The sequence below is a fragment of the Sturnus vulgaris genome, chromosome 3 (genome assembly GCF_052056855.1).
Source record: "Sturnus vulgaris isolate bStuVul1 chromosome 3, bStuVul1.hap1, whole genome shotgun sequence".
NCBI lineage: Eukaryota > Metazoa > Chordata > Aves > Passeriformes > Sturnidae > Sturnus > Sturnus vulgaris.
The window spans coordinates 70,960,827-70,979,101 of NC_142245.1; the positions used below are offsets into that span (position 1 = coordinate 70,960,827).

The 18,275-nt window shown below is 40.9% G+C and overlaps 1 protein-coding gene across 2 annotated transcripts; it reads left to right on the forward strand.

Moving 5' to 3' along the window:
• Positions 1–512: 512 nt before the first annotated feature.
• SNX3 (sorting nexin 3) lies at positions 513–18,163 on the forward strand. Of its 2 annotated transcripts, XM_088161946.1 has the most exons (5): positions 513–796; positions 13,461–13,556; positions 13,932–14,056; positions 14,406–14,497; positions 17,481–18,163. In XM_088161946.1, the coding sequence occupies exons 1-4, from the start codon at positions 635–637 to the stop codon at positions 14,446–14,448; spliced, it is 426 nt and encodes a 141-aa protein (XP_088018072.1). In that variant the 5' UTR covers positions 513–634; the 3' UTR covers positions 14,449–14,497; positions 17,481–18,163. The 2 variants fall into 2 exon arrangements, with proteins under 2 accessions (XP_088018072.1, XP_014743375.1); XM_014887889.2 differs by lacking the exon at positions 14,406–14,497.
• Positions 18,164–18,275: the final 112 nt, after the last annotated feature.

The following is an 18,275-nucleotide window of genomic DNA, read 5'->3' on the forward strand; positions in this document are numbered from 1 at the left end:
CTATAAGGACATAAAATCTGGTCCCGTTGGTAATATCATTATTAAATGTGTATCATTTGTTAAAACTGCAGTAAGTTTTAAAAGGTTTAAGGCTACTACAAACAACACCGTCACCTCGATTGCAGCTTGTGTTAGTGACTTAAGACTTTGTTTTCAACACAAAGCTTTCGGTGGGCATCTCCACCAGCCTACGTTTGCAGCGGGCTGATTCCTTTTGCATAACACCCTCCATATCTACAGCATTTCCCACCCAGTCTTTTCATTCCCCAAGTACGAGAATGTGCAGGAAGAGCCGAACCACCCCCGAACTCCACCGCCCCCGCCGCCCGCACCCTGCCAAGGGGGCGGGAGAGCCCGACAAACCAGCGCTCCCGGCCAGCGCGCCGCGCCCCCGGCACCCGCCGGGACGTGTAGTTCCGAAGGCTGGAGGCCGAGCCAGGCGTGAGGAAGCGGGACGGCCTCCGAGAACTACATTACCCAGCGTGCCTTGCGGGCGGGCGCGGGCGGTCGGCGCGGGTGCGCGTTGCCGGGCAGTCAGCTGGGCGCGGGGCGGACGGTCGGGCGGCGCGGGTGGCGGAGGCAGCGGCGCTCGGGGCTCGGTCTCTGGCTCAGGGGATAAGGCGCCCGCTCCGCCATGGCCGAGACGATCGCGGACACCCGGCGGCTGATCAGCAAGCCCCAGAACCTCAACGACGCCTACGGGCCGCCCAGCAACTTCCTGGAGATCGACGTGGGCAATCCGCAGACGGTGGGGGTGGGCCGCGGCCGCTTCACCACCTACGAGATCCGCGTCAAGGTGAGGAGCAGCGCCGGCCCGGCCCGGGAGCCGGCTTGGCGGTGTCGGGCTCTCGTGTTGCCTGGGGCTGGCCGGGGTGGCGGTGACGGGCTCCCGCCGCCGTGTCCTTCAGGAGCCGTGTCACGGCTACTGCGGTGGGAGGCGGTGGCAGAACCACTGCAGAGCAGTGGACACTTCATCCTCGGCCTGGGGTTGATAACTCTGTGACGGGCTCCTGGTAGCTAAGGCGATGCAGTTCGGTTCAGATAACCAAAGGACAAGTGCTCTTTCGTCTCTGCTGTGTACAGTTTGTCCTCAGACTGAAATATCGCTGTGCTGTGAGCAATTGCTTGTGTGTCTCCAGGTAAATAAAGGAGAGCAAACTCTCCACTCTTTGAGATGGAGTAATATGGGTGGATCTGCCCTGAGGAGGAGGTCAAGTTCAGGATTCCAGAACGGCCTTATAAAGTACATAGAGAAGGTGTAAATAAGTCTAGTGGGCACACGCGCTAGATAAGAACCAGCTGAAGTGATAAGGTGCGTGTGTATGGGGGAGGGCTTCCTGTTTTCTTTCATACCTGAAATAAAATTGTAGTGCCTAATAAACAGGGCTGTTTCTTGCCATGTGCTGCTGTCAAATACTTCTTAGTAATACTAGAATCCTTCCTAGCTAGAAGGGCTGTGTTCAGTGACTTGCCCCAAAGGCTAGTAGTCTTGAACTTGAGAAAATCTATGTGAAGTCATTACCGTGCTCCTTGGCTTTTTTAGTTTCATAAACAGAGCCCAGAGGAATTGTCAAAAAATGCAGTGTCTACAGCACTTGCTTGTGGCTGGTAAGGCCTTGAGGCAGGGAACCTTTTTGGTCTACGTTGCCCAAAATAAGCTGGGTTGAGAAAGCTGAATAGTTATAGATGGCTTTCTTTTATAATTTGCGGTTGAGTCTGCTACCTTATATAGCTTTACTCTGTTGCAACTGATTGAACCTGGTCAGTTGTTACAGTCAGTAATAAAAGGTGAAGCTTCTTTGACTCCCTGCGCACATTTTCTGCACTATGAGCTCTTCAGGGAAGGATGCAGCTGAGGGCTGCTGCCTTGGTCACTAAAATTCACCAGATAAGACTTAATCGTGTGTGTATTTTCTGGTTTTAAAGGTCTAAGTCCCCAGCTTAGTGTAACCTTATTTTAAAAAGCAAAATTAGCTGAAATCTAAAGCTGCTAGGGAGGATACTTCTTTATTTCTGATGCTTAAATATTGTCGTGTTCAGTAGCTATTTCTGTGTTTCAGGATGTGTCAGTGGGGCGGGAGGAATAAACTAACATGCTTGTAGCCTAAGTTTGGCCTGTGTGTGATGTCAGACTAGAACTTGCAGATTTGTGTTGCACTGCACTGCCCTTATCAGAACCCTAGCAATCCACTTAGAAGAAAGATGTAATTCTACCTTGCTGGAAAGTATTTGCACCTCAGGTTCCTGATGACGTTTCTTTCCATGAGACTGAGCTTTTGGAATGGCTGGATCCAGGGAAGATGATCCAAAAGAGACTTGGCTATGATATGGCCTTGGGAATTAGGTCAAATTTACTGTGATTAAAAAATAACAATTTTTTGAAATACTCAACCGAAGTTCTTCATCAGAAAGGGAAGCAGAAAAACAGGTTTTGAGACAGGTTAGTCTTAGCCCACCTGGTGTTTGGGGCAGAAAATTCTGGATTCCTGTTGTAACGAAGACCAAGAATGATTTGAACAAATGTACACTGTGACAATAGTGTGACCTTCCTCTGTTCTTCCTCCCAGACTGACTACTATGTAAACATTGCATCCTCCACCCTCCTTGCTTGCATCTGTACATGCCGGTGTACAGGACTGTCTCTTTGATCATTCCCTTTCCAGTTGTGCACTGCTGTACACATAGTTCATAGCTACCATGAATTGTAAAATTGAGTTTTATGTCTCTGTGTGCTGAAATGCTACAGAGCAAGTCGTACAAGTCATGCAGATGTTCACTGTCTAAACTTGTATCAATGAACTGCTTCTCAGCAGAACATGGACCATGTTACTAATAGACAGATTCTAGCATAGAGGAAGAATTCAAACATGGATTGCTGTGATATTAGATTTGTGAAAGATAGGCCTAGTACCATAAGCTGCTTGTTGGAGTGTGGCTAACAATGGTCAGCAGCTGACCTCCCTGGTTTGACAACTGCCTGTGGTCACAGAAAATAAGAAAGTAGCAGCTGATATGCAGTTTCCCCTGGCAGTGCTGGTAGTAGCAGCTGAGCAAACCTGAGAAGATGGTGTGAGTTACCTGTATCCTATCTGGAGAGCTGTGTCTTCAAGTAACACCAGCAGTAAAATGTTAAGTGTGCAGAAATGGATGGCTTAACTGCTGCCAAATTCTGGCGAAAGCTAAAGGACAGCAGCCTCATGTTACAGCTGGAGATCATTCTAAGCCAGAAACATTGTCAGAGAGGACGCTGAAATTCAAGTTTGCGTTGAGACAATTACACTTGTACCATTGTCATGGTGTTTACAGACTCTGTAATTCTATCTTTGTCTGAATCTCAAAGCTTCACTTTTGGGTTTTTTGTAAAGACTGAACTTGCTGGCAGACTCTTGAACTGATGTCTGATAAAAAATATCTTGCAAAACATATGTGTGTGAAATATTGCAGAGTTTCCCCAAAACTTTTATTGGCAAGCTTTCTGCTAGTACTGCAGTTGAAGCATATCTGTTGTCTGGAAAGCAGCAAGTGGAACAACTTCATGCTTTATTTCTTGTAATGCTGTACTCATCAAGTTCTGGTGGAAGTCAGAAAGCCTGATGGAGAACTCTAAAGTTTAGAGTAGACTGCTCAGCAGTATGCTGCTGCATAAGCAAGGCAGGAGTGTTTTGGAACTTGGGAAGGTTTGTCACATGAGTGTCTGTGCAGGGTGGCTGTGTGTTGATGTGTGGTGCTTTGACAAGCATTTAAGGAGTCTTGAGAGGAGCACTGCAGGTAGACCCTATGCAGTACTTCTGTCTGGGCACCTTACTTCACAGATGGACGGTTGGCCAAACTATTGACTTTCTGAGCCCAAGTCTGTGCATTAAATAACAGTCTGCTCTTGGCAAGCTGGACAAGGTGATGACAAAAAGCTTTCCACTGCAGCAACCACTATAAGGCATACATTGTGGCAGTATGCCACTACAGTGCAGCCTAGCAATGAAAGTCAAATATCTTGTTCAGAAATAAGTGATAGAAAATGCTACCCTGGTGTGCTAAAATAGCAAATTTGCGTGGGTCGTGTTTTAGACAGGGTACTTGAGAATTTGCTTTCCATCAGCAGCATCGGGCAGTGCATTTGCACCATTCTGAGGTGTCCTTTGTGTGTGAAGGCTTAGGGTGAGCTAGACTGGGAATAATGCAGTTGGGTGTAAAGTGCTCTAAGTGCTTTGTTTAGTGAAATAGAACTTGATAAAGTACTTATCTCATCTGAAGATATCTAGATGATCACAATATGGTGGTTGTGCAGCATTTACCACTAGCATAATCAACTAGACTGTCTGCTAAAGGAATACAGTAAACTATTTCATTGCCCTTACCCCTTGAGGAAAAATGTGAACCAAAAGTCAAGTTCTCGGTGTAAATACCCCTGCATGCTGTTTCTCGTAAGTCTTTATTAGCTCTTCTCTTCTTGTTATTAAACCTTTTCAGGGTGGGCTTGTTCAAGTCAACTCTCTTGAATGAGGGCATGGGAATACCTGTTACTATTTGTGGACTAAAAGCCAGTTCTCTCTCTGAATTCCAGGAAGCAAACGTAGAACAAATTACAATTATCATATTAGCATCCTACAGCATGTTGTAGTCCTCAGTCCAGTTCCAGGTATCGTTTGTCTCCTGTTGTTGTTGAGACATAGTTTTCTTGGTAAGTGGGTCAAAAGGAAGGTCTTTGCTCAAGCAGATTCTGTGCAATAGCTTCAGTTGTTAAATCCTTTAAGGAGACAAGACTTAAGCTTTACAAGCTGACTCTGATCCATTGACTGGTGTCACATGTCATGGCCGTACACCCATTGTAAAGGCAGTGCCATAGGAGATAAGCACTTTGGTTAGAATACTGTCAGCAAAGCATATGGGTATCCAGGAACTTGCTACATTTTGGGAAATATCCCTTTGGCAACCCTGAGAATAGCTCAGTTGGTTAGAGGATGGTGCTAAATAACACCAGGCTTGCGGATTCAATCCCTGTATGGGCTGTTCACGTAAGAGTTGGACTTCATGATCTTTGTGGACCCTTTCAAACTCAGAGCATTCGGTGATCTGGAAATAAACTGTTAACACTATTTCATCTGCTTTTGTTTCTGTAGAAGTAAGAGTGACTTCTTTGCTGCCCATTTTGCTGGGTTTGTCACCTAGACTGAAAGGTTAAATCATCTGTTTATGGTTAGTGAGAACTTGCAGAGAAGTCATTGATACTTAAACTGACAGTTAGAAGTATAATAAACCTGTTACAGGAGCTATTAGTCCAAGTAGTTAAAGAATTTTTGTGTCAAACCAAAGCCAAACTAAAAGCTTTTGTCGTCTTAACTCTGTTTAATGTTCAGTGGCCTCTTGCCTCTAATCAGTATTATTAAATTTGGCACTAAGGTATACCTTAGCTTTTTGATATTCCATAGCACTGTTGCTTGTCTTGAGGTGTAGAAAGGGAATGTCTTGCTGTGCTTCCATTGTGAAGTGCATTAGTTGGGTGGCACCAGTCAGGTTTCCTGTATCTTCTGCAGAAAGACTTATGTAAACCTGCAGAGGTGCTCATCTGTGTAGGTCCAGTGTGGGGAAGGAAATGAATACACAGGCTGTGAAATGCCTACAGTATTAAGAATAGTATTGGTTTCAAGGGATTGGGGAAGTTTATCTGAGTACTGCTGAACTCGAGTTGCTTTTCAAAGTCCTGTTCTCCACTTAAACAAGTTTTTCAAGACCTAGTTTGGATCCAATATTTACATTTCAGCATGTTTATAGTGGTCTGACTTGTGATTAACTGATTGAAGTCTGACTGCTTTGATCAAATCAGAGTAAGGCAGAAAATGAACTGAAAGTGAAACTTGCTCAGAAAGCACATGTCTTGTGCTGTGTTTTGCAAAGTGGTGCTCTTGAAGGTGTTTTTGAAATGTTTTGTCCTTGAACAGTTCCAAATGTCCTGTCCTTCATGTTTGGCAGGGTTTGAAGCTGCAGATTCTTCCCCCATCATGAAAAGAATCAAATCTGCCCTTCCTGTAGTTGACTTCAGCATTGTACACTTTCATAGTTGAAGCTTGTGGTGGAGTCATGACTAAACACTGACTCAGTGAGAATGTGTTTACAGATGCATAATCAGCAGTAATTCTCTATTTCTCTACTACTACAGATCTTGCATAACACTGCAAGTCTGCTCTAACTATAGAAATTATGCTTTTAAAACCCATTCTAGGCACTGCTACCAGTTAGGTATTTTCACACCCCTCTGCAAAGAATAAAAATGCAGTGATTCAGGTGACTGTCTTTCTATTCTATAGCTTGGTTACTGCACCCTTACAAACATTAACTGTTCCCTTCAAACAGTAATTCAGAAAAAGATAACTGGAAGGCTAAGAATTTCCAAGGACACTGACTAGGGAGACAGAGAAGTAGAATGGCTTGGATGAAAGAAACTTCCAAAGCAAGGGAAGTGGATTTACTCTTGAGCAGCTGTTTCTTTCTGTAGAGGTTTGTAATTAAACTAGGTTCAAAAGGCTGGTCCAAAGGTACTGAACTAGTTTGGCATTGATATTTGTGTAATTTTATTTACTGTGTAAATAAAATAACCAAGTCTCTGAATAGTGCTTCTTATTAGTATATTAGTTTATCTAGTGACTTGCACTCCTTTTATTTTAGTGCATACAGTGCAGGCCTCGATTGTCATATTTTAAGATTGCACTCTAGTACAGTGCAGAACAGACCAAATCAAATGGAACAATGACTAATCTTTGTAAGACAGATGGCTGTGATCCAGGTAGGCATGTGATGCCAGGGAGTTTTGATACGTGCTTATTTTTAGATGGCTTGCTGAAAAAGTGGCAGCTTGAACTTTAGAGCAGTCCTGTCTCTGCTGCTTTTCATCTGGGGAAATAAATGATGCAGCAGAGGTTTATGTCTTCTAACAGTAAGAGAAGTATTTTATTTAGTTTTTTCACTTGGTAAAGCAATGCCAGTTGCACTACTGGTGGCTGTTTTAACAGGTACATAATCCAAATACCCTGTGAAGCTGTAGCACTGAGAGAAGGGTCTGAAGCTGTTATTGTTGTTGTAACTTCTAACATGAAAAGGATGGAGAAGCCCTAACCTTCTAGTCAAGGTACAAAAACAAGCGTTTTACCAACTGAAGAAGGTCCATGAAGTGTTCCTTCTGTGGTTATTTCTTGAGAATCCAATTCAAAATCTATGTTATGCCCCAGAAGATTCTCCCATATGACAGTATAGTTTGTGTTGACCGCAAAGCCTATTTGAAAGTATAACTATAAGCTGGTGTATAGCAGCTTTACGCTAAAATCCAGAAGAAAATGAAGCTATATATTAAGTGGTTTAAAGCCACCTCTAGACCTGGAAATAAAGCTTTAGAGATTACTTCTATAGGGCTAAGCTCTAGCACCCTCTAAGTGTTAAAATATGCTGCAGATTAATGAACAGGAATTGGAAGCCTTTCTATAGCTTTTAGTGGCTACTTAAGAGTGTTGTGTTACTGCTTCAGTTAAACTGGAAATATGAATAGAATTTTTTGCTGCTTGGTAGACCCACTTTTAAACTAGTTAACTTACTGCTTTTTTATTTCATCTTTGAAGTTTAGGGATGCTAGACAGTCTCTAGCTCACAAAGCATATAAAAAGTTTAGTTTTGCATAAAACATTAGCAACTGCAGCAATTCACTGACTTTTTTATCCCCATTTGACTGTAGCTGATGGATGTCAGTAATGATGCTAAAGGATGATCCTTTTTCAGTCATTCCTAATGAGGAATGAGTAAGAACATTACAGTAGGTCAAATCACAGCAATAAGGCTGTTATACCTTGAATTGTGTAAAAGTAACAATCCTTTCTCTTTCAAATGAATATATTTTGTATTTCACAGGAGGCTTTGACTTGCTAACCCTGATCTATTTACTAGTTCTGTCTGGTATTGTAAAAGTCTTTTTCCAAATGTGTCCTCAAAGCAGGCTCCAGTTTTTATCTTTGGCTTTTGAGCATGGAACCTGAAGAAAAAATAATCACTAAGCAATCTCTTTTTCTTGACTCACCCTATTTAGAGTCTTTTGACCATGGCACACCATAATTCAGCTGTTTATGATGTTGTTGAACTTGTTCAGGTGAGGATAGGTGCTTTTTGGCAAAAATACAGGCATCCCTATGCTCATTTTTCAGAGAGCAACTCTGGACTCAAAGTACTGGATTTGGCAAAGATTATTATAGTCTCTGTCATTGTGTTACTATTAGGATTTCACCGCCTTAGTCTTTAAGGTAGAAAACATCCTGGCTCCATAGCTCCAGTACTGCAGAGTGGGAAGCTCAAAAGTTCTTGGTCTAGTTAAGTCAGCATTGTTTTAAGCTTGCATGGTCAGATTTTTCAGTGTTCTCTTAAATATATATATTTTTAATATGACATACCTTCAGTAGGTCTGGACACCAATTGGAGAAAAAGGGAGATAGAATTCTGTTTTGATGAAAAGGACTGAAACTTAGAAAAATAACAATCTCTAGTCTGACTTTTTGCAGTGGAGGAAGAAGCTTTCCTTCAATAATATACTGAGCAAAAATCGAAACTTCTAGAAACTGAAGTTTAAAGTATGTTTTCCTTCTTTCTTGCTTTTTATAATTGTAGGAAATTGAGAGGTAGCTGCTTATGTCAAGTCGGGAAGGAAACAAGCCGCTGGCAAGGTTTCTGCAATAACAGTGGACTGCTGGAGCCAGTTTCTTGTACTAAAGGAAGGCAGGTTCTTATGTTAAGAAAACCATAATACTTTTTTTTGTCCACCCTGAATGCTACTCACTATGGTACCTCAGAGCTCCCTTTGACTGTAAATGTAGTCACAGGGTGTAGGCTCTTGACAAAGATTACAGCTTGCCTGAGACAGTCAAGATGCTTGAATTTAGCTTCTGAGAGTCAAAGCCACAAACTTTTATCAAAAGTGAGCTGTGTGCTTTCTTTCACTCTATTTTAATGGAAATAGAGTTCTCTCAAGGCTACCATAACCTACTTGAAAGAATGACATCAAAATAGGTGCTGTGGCAACTGTGCAGCTTTATTCTCAGTCTGTTAGGAGTGGGACACATGGGCAATGCAGTGCTGCTGCTGAGTGTTATGGTGGCAGATGAAGAAATTAACCAAATTTACCTCAAGCTATTATGAACAACATCTGGGGAGTTTGCTAGTGCGGGGATGGACTGGGCTGCAGTGTCATACAATCTTGTGGAGTGTCAGTATGCTCTTTGAAGGAACCAAAATGCCATTTGTATTTGATTTATGTTTGGAAACAAATTTTTAGGAGCAAGTTTGACTATTTGCAAGACTTTTTCCACTCAGTGGATAAGCTAGTCAAAAAATAAAGACTTAAAAATACTTAGAATTCTTTTATCAACTTAAGCTAATTATAAACTAATAAATTACTGTAGTTTTCCTCCTGCATTTAAGGTAATTTGTTTACTGGAATGGCTGCCTTGGATGACTGTAACTGAAGCTGAATGGACAGCAATGACTAGTACTCAAACTACTTGCATTCTGCTTGTGAAATTCTCTTCACTTTCCATACAGAAACAATTTTCCAGCTTATAACTGAGCATAGCTTGGGGAATGACTGTGTTATCTATATAAGAGCTGGAAGACTGTTACTTGATTATCTAAGCCACTATCTCAGGACTGTCATTTGCTTCTGAGGTAAACTGAGAAGCTCCTGAACTTAGAGTCAGGAAGTCATTCAAACTTGAATATGTTATGGTGACATAAATGAAGCTGAAGAAACATGCTTACTGTGAACACAGATTTTACCCTGAAGTCTGTTAGCAAGGAACCACTGCTTCCCATTTCTAGTTTGTTGAGCAATAGCCAAATGACTGTAGAAACTTGTTTGGCATCTGAGTGGAGAAATGCAGGAGTGACTTAAGGATCTGAGTTTGTCACCTGTTGTTTAATTATGTAATGTAACTTGGTACCAGTTTTGACAATATTTATTCTGGTGCACTGGCTGGCCATTAACTGCCCCAGCAGAATACAGGCTGTATGACAATTGTTAGAGAAAGCCTACATACAGTCTAATAAAGAGACAGTGCTACACAAAATCTGGCTTGACTTAGTATCTTTATATGGTTTAGGATTTTGGCCTATGTGGGACTTGTGCAGAACTGGTTTGTTTGTCCTTCTGCAACAGTGTTTTATCTGCAATTCTGACTGGTGACTTTCAGTTGTCTGATGATCAGCTGGGTGATGCATAATCCTTTCAATTTGAGGGCTTGCATTCAAACTGCTAAGCAGCATGATTTTGGACAAGGAAGCTGTTGATTTTCTTTTTTTTTTAAATAAATGGTATAATTATTACACTACTGAAGAAAGAATTGCTAGAGAAATGATGCTGAAATTATAACAGGAATGAGCTGTGCTCCAGGGGCTGTTCCAAACTGGGTCATGAGTTTTGTGATAGTAGACTTAGCAGCTCAGCAGGCCAGAAAGTTGACATTATAATGCTGAATGAGCATGGGTAGAAATGCTCATAAAAATGAAACAACTAGCTACGAGTTTTGTGCCTTACTCTTGTCCCTCTGCAGACAACCAAAGCACTGGCAGTTTTCAGAATAGCTGGTAGCACCTTAGTGACTGAACAAGGATAACTCAGCATAAAATATCAAGGAGAGAATAACATTATTGATAGCCTGCATAGTCTTGAAATGACAATTTAATGGAAAATGAAAGTTTCTCTTGACTCTTCAGGATTGTCTTCTATCAAATTCCTGTCCAATGAAAGCCCATGCTTCAGGAGGTGTTTGATTTGCTTAATGAAAACTGTCTATCTGTGAGAGATGGAGGCAGCAGGGCATGCAGAAGCCCATCCTACTGAAGGAAGGGGTGGTCTGCTCAAACAGGGCAATAATCCTTAGTGATAAAGGCCCATACAATAATTTCAGATGTGAATATAGCCTGAATTAAAAATAGAGACCTAAGATGTAAATAGGTTAAGCAGTATAAAACAGGACTCTCAAACTGCATTTTAAAATCGATCCTCCCTAACAGCTGCTTATCTCAGGAACACTGCTCTTTCAGTACTTATTTCTAGAGGAAGGAGAATTGGTGCAGTTTCTGGGTTTAAAGAAACATGAGGTTTAGAAATTGATATCATAGTTCATATCCAGACCAAAGCGAACATGTACTTTGTTTTAGAATATAGTTGTCAGGTTGTGACTTGCAAGACGCTAATTTAGTCAATGCCTTTTGGCTTACTTTTCAATCTGAATATTTACAGTACTTATGATCAAAATCTGAGAAGATTTTTGAATTCACAAGGAAAGCAAAGAACTCTGTCCTTTTCTCCAACTTGCTAGCTGGGCTAGCATGTCAAAAGTTCAAAAGGGAATGTAGTAGGTAAAGTGAGCTCAATTGGCACTTCTACCCCCACATTTTACTTGTAAGCCTAATATGTTGTTTAGAGATTAACTTTATAGACTTCATGCCTAGAAGCATGAAAAGAGTTCCTGAAGACCTGAGAGCTTATGTTTTTTAGCTGCTTTTATCCACTTCTAATCCCTTTTTTGGTAACTTGAGAGGAGAAATGAATATTTTCTGCAGGTGAGAACCTATATGTTGAATATTTTAAAGGACTTTCTACCCGAGACACTGACAAAGAGTTGATGTTGTACTGTGTAATGGTGAACTTGCTTAAAAAAACAATAGCTGAAATCAGAGGAAAATAATCCAGTACTTAACTTCTGGGAATCTCCTTCATGCACTCTGGGGAACCTAGCTGTATTCACTCTTGAGTGAAGTATTTTTACCATTGAGACAAGAGTGTTTATTTATAAAGCCTGACTTCTGACGTAAGTCTTAAATGCAATTTTATTATTAGTTGCTAGCACAATCAACAGTATTTTACCTGGAAAAGAGAACTTGAATGCTTTAAACATTTAGCAATAAGATACTATAACAAAATATTGTTCTATACTTTATCACTTGTAAATTATGAACTTACTTGCATAATGTGAAAGTACATAACTGACTTATCAAGTTCTTTTGCGTGACAGCCAGTACTGGCTGGCAGCAATACAATGACCCATAGTCATGGACCTGCCTAGTGTAGGAAAATATCTCTGCAGTTGAACCTGTTTTGAGCAGCCAAAAGTATTCCCTAGTGATAGCTTAAGCATAACATGCTACAAATTATATTGTACAGAAGTATCCACTCAGACACCAGATCCTGAGTTAGGTGGCCTACAAGATAAAAACTAAAACAACAAAAAGGAAAAGGCAGTAACTGAGAATAACTACTGTGCATGTGCCATCAGGAAAGCTGGAGGTAACTGTAGTCCCAAGTGAACATCAGCTTCCTAGGGTGCTCCCTCATGAGTTCTTCTTTAAAAGTATACAAAGTTAGTTAGTGGATTTGCAGTCTGACAACAGGAGGCATTATTCTGTGACTTCTGGTTGTATATTGCAATTACAGGCTCATGATCTTGCTTTCAGGAGGTCATAACTCCTAAAAACAATTTTGTAGTGTTGTAGCCAGGATGTCATTAGGAGAGGACTCTCTGTGTCTACTTTTAAAATAATGTGCGAGTTGGATTGCAAAAGTGGGATAAGATTGCAGTCCAAGAATGAACAGAAGTAATGCAGGCTCTCACACAAGTTAGTATAAGGACTTGTGGCAGGGTGCCTGTGTGTTTTACATGGACTTGTGCAGTATTATAACCTTGCTCCTATATGATGTCCCTTTAAAGGATGTTAGGTTTGGGTGCTGCCTCCTAGCCTTGTTCAGCAAAGCTCTCCCTAATCATGCTCTACTTGGTTTAACTCTGTAGCCAAATATTCTGATCTCCTTAGCACTGAATGCTGTAATGCATCTCAGCCTTGTTGCTCTTTGAAGCTACCCAAACTTGGCAACTTGTGCTATCAAATCTTCATCAGTCCTGGATGGATTCACTTTAAGACTTACAGGTTTTGCTTTTGAAGATGTTGGAGGCCCTGTTGTATCAGGTAGTAGAAAAGTACAGGAAGTTTGGTTAATGTCCTATGGTGATATCTGAAACATTCCCTTGAATGCAGAAAAAGAAACTTGTGTGGAATAAGACTTTCTTTCCCCTTCCCTCCCCACCTCTAATCTTGTATATATTGGGAATCCAGCTCCTGAGACAGTAAGAATAGCAGATGCTTCTGCAACCTTAGAAACATCTCAAGTGGCCAGCAAATCAAATATACTGCTTGGTGATATGATGACAAAATACCAGTAATTGGGATACCATATAAATGAGGCTCATAGTTATGCCGTTTGAGGCTCAGTTTACTCATCTAGCTTAGAGCCTTATCTCTATTTCTGTATCTTGAGTTTCTCAATACTGATGTTGTTGCTTAAATGGAGCTAATGTGTAACTTAACAGCTTGGTACTTGCTTCTACTTACCAAAACTTCTAATCTGTCTAATCAATGGCTTATGTTCTTATTTTCAGACAAATCTACCTATCTTCAAATTGAAAGAATCTACAGTCAGAAGAAGATATAGTGACTTTGAATGGCTAAGGAACGAACTAGAAAGAGAAAGCAAGGTGAGTAAAGTAAAAAGTAAATACATGTCAGACATACAAAGAGTTCATGATGCTGAAATGTTTTCATTATGTTAAAAGCATATATCATATAAAGCAGATACTGTGGTTGAAAATGCCCAGAAATAAACCAGTGTGTCAGTCTTTTATCAAGCCTGAGTGCTGCAATGCCAGAGGCTTTTTGTTTTAATAGTTTTGAGTTAATCAAGTAATTTATCTCTGAATTTCAGCTTACCTGTGTGAGCAGGTTCTGTCCTTCTCTGCTCAGGTTTTATTACTTCACTAGGAATGTGACTGGTGAGCTGGGTCTTCTAGGAGGAAGAGGTAGATGAACTTGCTTACAGACCGCACTTAAGGACACTTCTGTGAATTTTTCAGGTTGTGGTACCACCTCTACCAGGAAAAGCTCTTCTCCGTCAGCTCCCCTTCCGAGGAGATGATGGTATATTTGATGATTCCTTTATAGAGGAGAGGAAGCAGGCTCTTGAACAATTCATAAACAAGTAAGTGTTGGATCTAGTTATTTAGAGACAAACCTGGAGCTCAGCCCTGGAAAATTGAATTGAAGCTACTAATCCTCCTAAGGATGGTAACTGCATTAGGTTCAGAATATTAACTTTCACATAATCTTGCAGTAAGATGCACTAACGTTACTCATCCCATGTTTAGTTTTGATACCTTAGTGCTTACCTGAACAGCTGAAATGACTGTTAGTGTTGTTAATTTATGCAAATTGCTACTAAAATTATAGTGTTCAAAAGAATTCTACTTTATAATTTCTGAAAGGCTATCTTCCAACTGGGTGAACAGTAGAGCTTACAGTGGGCTTACAGCAGTTTACTTTGATTGCAGATGTGAGGTATTATCGGTTTGTGATGATGCATATTTTCTCTAATCATCCTGAGAATCTTTCTGAAGATTCTGAAGTAAAAACAGTACTCGAGGTATGCACACATAGTTTGAAATAGACACTTTAGATTTTTGTCCCCGCCTTTCAAAGGGTGAGCAGAAATTATAGTAACAAAGTCTTATGATTCTTTTTCCACTATCTCACACTACTAACCACTGTCTGTACACTGACCTGAATAGCTGGTTTAATCTCTTTAACAGTGTGGATCCAAACAGTGGGTAAGCGGTGTTGTCAATTAACCAGCTCTTCTGGTCCCTAGAGTTAATGCTGTTCAAACCAACTGGATTTGGGACTGCTCCCTCAGGCAGTTCAAGCCTGTCAGTTACCCTGGCATTCTAATCTTGTTCAATAGTAATGCCTTTAACAGGAACAGAGGATGCCTGTGAGCTACAGCAGAACTTACGAAAATGTACTTGTCAGTTGCTTTTAGTTCAGGGATGTGTCTTGGAGTTGCAAGTGACTGGTTCACTGAAACTGTTTGTCCTGTACAAGTGTGACCATATGAAATCTCTGACATTTTTCTTCTCATAGTTGCTTCTTAACTAATTTTAGAAGTATTGCTAATGGTTCTGAATGGGTAAAATGCTTCAGACTGCTGTTTTTGCTGTTCAAAGACAAGTGGAATGAACTTCCAAGGCATCCAGTAGTAAGATGGAATGTGTTTCGGGTTTTTTTAATGCCAGAAAATCAAGGCAGTCATGACTGTAAAGTACAGCCTTCATCCATGCCGGCTTGGAACTCTATCTTAAATGGAGAAGAAACTGAAAGTTTTGTGTGCTGAGTCTAGCAGTATGCATGGAAGGTGGCTATTGGTGTTCTGAAGGAGCTGATGTGAAACAGACGTCTTACCCTGACTCTGAAAAGCTCCATTTAGCTGACAGAAATGAAATTACTAGTTTATTGGTATCCATTTTTCAGTCCTACTGAAAGTAATAAGTTGATTTGGTCGAAGTGTAAAACTTCTTAGTTATTTTTTCCTCCTTTGAAACATAAAAGGAGATTAATGTAGATATTGATGTAGTGGCAGATTTGAGTACATCTGGAATAAAGCTTTCCAGGCACAAATCATAGCAGTTTAACTCATCAGTGTATTCTAATGGCATGACCAACTCATTAAGTAAATATTACTAAAGTTTTGAATCATGCAGGAGCTTTAAGGCTTCTGCCAAGTACTCTGGGCACTAGTGAAGGTCCTTTGCACAGTACATTCACATTATTGCTTCTGGAATTAAAGAGTCCCTCAGATAACTGGTACCACTGGAACAGAAAAATCTTAATGCACTGATGCTAGTTCTTCATATTTGGGAGTGTGAGATGGATGTTGTTGAGAAGTTTTGCCCCTCTAGACATAAAATCTGAATCACAACAGTGCAGCTTGAGTCAACTCTCTTGGGCCAGTTTGCTGGCACCACCATCCATGCCACATACAGTGACATTCATAAGGGCGGTTATGTCTCAACACTCTTGTCTGCCTCAACCTGTCTTTGAGATACATGAAAATTCTTGAAGTAGCAGCTGCTATATGTAAGGGTCACCTTGGAGAAAAATATTGAGGGAAAGCCAATGCAGAGTGAAGTATTCCTGTGAAACCAAGGGCTGAATCAGAGATCAGATCTAGTCTTGCAATTCAGCCACCAATTTCAATCCTTCCTGAAAGGAAGAAGTCATTTGCTGCTCCCTCATCCTCTGTTATGTATCTTTTCCTTGAAGTTTAACACCACTAACTTCATTCTGATGGGGTAGGAAACTCAAACTAGTTACTCTAGACTGTCATCCTTGTGAACTAGTGCTTGAGACTGCTGGCCTTTTACAAGAACCTGGCAAGATGGATACGTTTTATAACTGCACTTGAAAAAATCCATCAATACTGAATAGGAGAGCCCAGCTTCCTCATTATAGGTCACCCTCAATGACAAGTGAGTATGTTCTGTGGTGAAATAAACACTAATAGATAAATTTGGAGAAGATGCACAGAAGTGCTTGGAAGTGGTGCTGAGCCATTGGAGCTGAATATGTATTGCATGTGTTCAACCAGATGCCTTCTATTATGAGTAGAAATGTTCTGACAGATACGGAGGCCACAGGGCTTGTACAAGCTGCCCTTGGGATGGTGAGGGACTTTCTGTCCTAGAGTAAGAAGTCTGTCTTGATTGACCAAACTGGATGTAGTTTTTTTCAAACCAAACTGCATTGGGTATTCGTGTCCATAAATGAGGAACTTTTAGCTATCTGGTTTTTTTTTATTTTTACCTACACAGGAGTCTCCATTTTAAGGGTTGAAGTGCAGTACCTTATGATTTTCTTCCGAGTTTGTGTCTCCTAATTCAATTCCAGCTCCTTTACTGTTAAAAGGATGTTTTTTCAGTTTAAATTAAATCTACAGTAGAGGTGCTGGTGTCCCCTACAGCAGGCGAGCTCTGTGTCCTGTGTATGCGAGCTAGCGCATGTGCAATGAGCAGAAGGGCCGGTACCCCCAGGCTGTGTGCAGTGCTGCCCATACAGGCCAGGACACTGAGCCCGAGGAGTCTCTGGCTGGAGCAGCGCCCGAGCCTTCAGAAAGCCTTCACACCCCCTGCTGGAGCCAGGCTTCAGCTCTGCCACGAGCAGCTGCTGCTCAGTGACACTGACGACTCACAGGATAAATGGCCTTTAGAAGGGTGTCCCGTGGCAAAGGTGTTAAGACCTTTAAAAAAAAAAAAATCCTGTTGCCTTTCTTAGCTCTAGATTTCCTAATGCTAGAATGGACACTTGGATAGTCCCATCAATTGCAGGTGACAGATGATGTAACATGCTTCCAAGGGATCAGAGGTAGCTCAGGGTTCCTATGGACTAACTTCATCTGGGGAAGCATGATAAATCTTGCTGCTAGACAGCATTCTACTTGCCAACAGTGAAGTGAAATTGGGATTTATGCCCAAGTGCAGAACAATAGGTAATTGGTACAAAATCTTGATCTGCAGGATAGCTGCAAGTAGGCTCAATTGGTTCACACTAATGCTTGTTTTTTTCCTCTCCAGGGTTGCAGGCCACCCACTGGCACAGAATGAGCGTTGTCTTCACATGTTCTTACAAGATGAAGTAATAGATAAAAACTACACACCATCCAAAATAAGACATACTTGAATTTTAAAAGCATCTTCTCAAATATTAGTGGTTCTTATGCTTGGTTTTAAGAGGTTGTAGTTTGTCTTAGCATGCTGAGGATGAACAGGCACAAAGTCTCCACTAACACCAGTACACTGCTTGGTTTTTGCATATGCTTTATAGCATTTAAGAACTCACTTGTCTTCTAGCTAAATCCCTCTGAATCCTTGATTTAAAAGTATTATACTATGAAACCATCCACCCCTTGCAATGTGTCACAAACCTTTCCACTATTATTTGCAATGACTTAACAATGTTTACTGACTTGGCCTTACTTGAACTTTCACAACTGTAGTGTCACGTGTTCACTTGTATTTGACTAAACTGCTATGCTGTTTCTGAGGTAGTCATCTGTCTGAATGTCTGTAGAAAGACTGCTTTATTTCTGATATCCTGTATGAGAAACACTTATGCAATTGTCTTCAAGCTTGTAAAACACTTTATACTGAAGTAATGAGGGAATTATCTTTATATTCTGTAAGAGGAAAAAAATTGAATTTATATACTAAAGTAACTTGTCTAAAGTTTTGAAATAAAAGTGAAAATGCACTTCAAATGTTTTGTCACTCTTACCTTGAGTGTGGAGTATCTCATGCTTTCTGAGGAGAAGGGGCTTGACTATGCTAAGTGAACTAAGTGTAGGTGTTACAGCCTCACTGTGATGCTCT

What these genes read in the sequence shown, in the direction of transcription:
- SNX3 (XM_014887889.2), top strand. Translation starts at nt 635, where the DNA reads ATGGCCGAGACGATCGCGGACACCCGGCGGCTGATCAGCAAGCCCCAG. An exon ending in AACTAGAAAGAGAAAGCAAG is followed by an intron (nt 13,557 to 13,931) that starts GTGAGTAAAGTA and finishes TGAATTTTTCAG; the next exon opens with GTTGTGGTACCACCTCTACC. An exon ending in CTTGAACAATTCATAAACAA is followed by an intron (nt 14,057 to 17,480) that starts GTAAGTGTTGGA and finishes TTTCCTCTCCAG; the next exon opens with GGTTGCAGGCCACCCACTGG.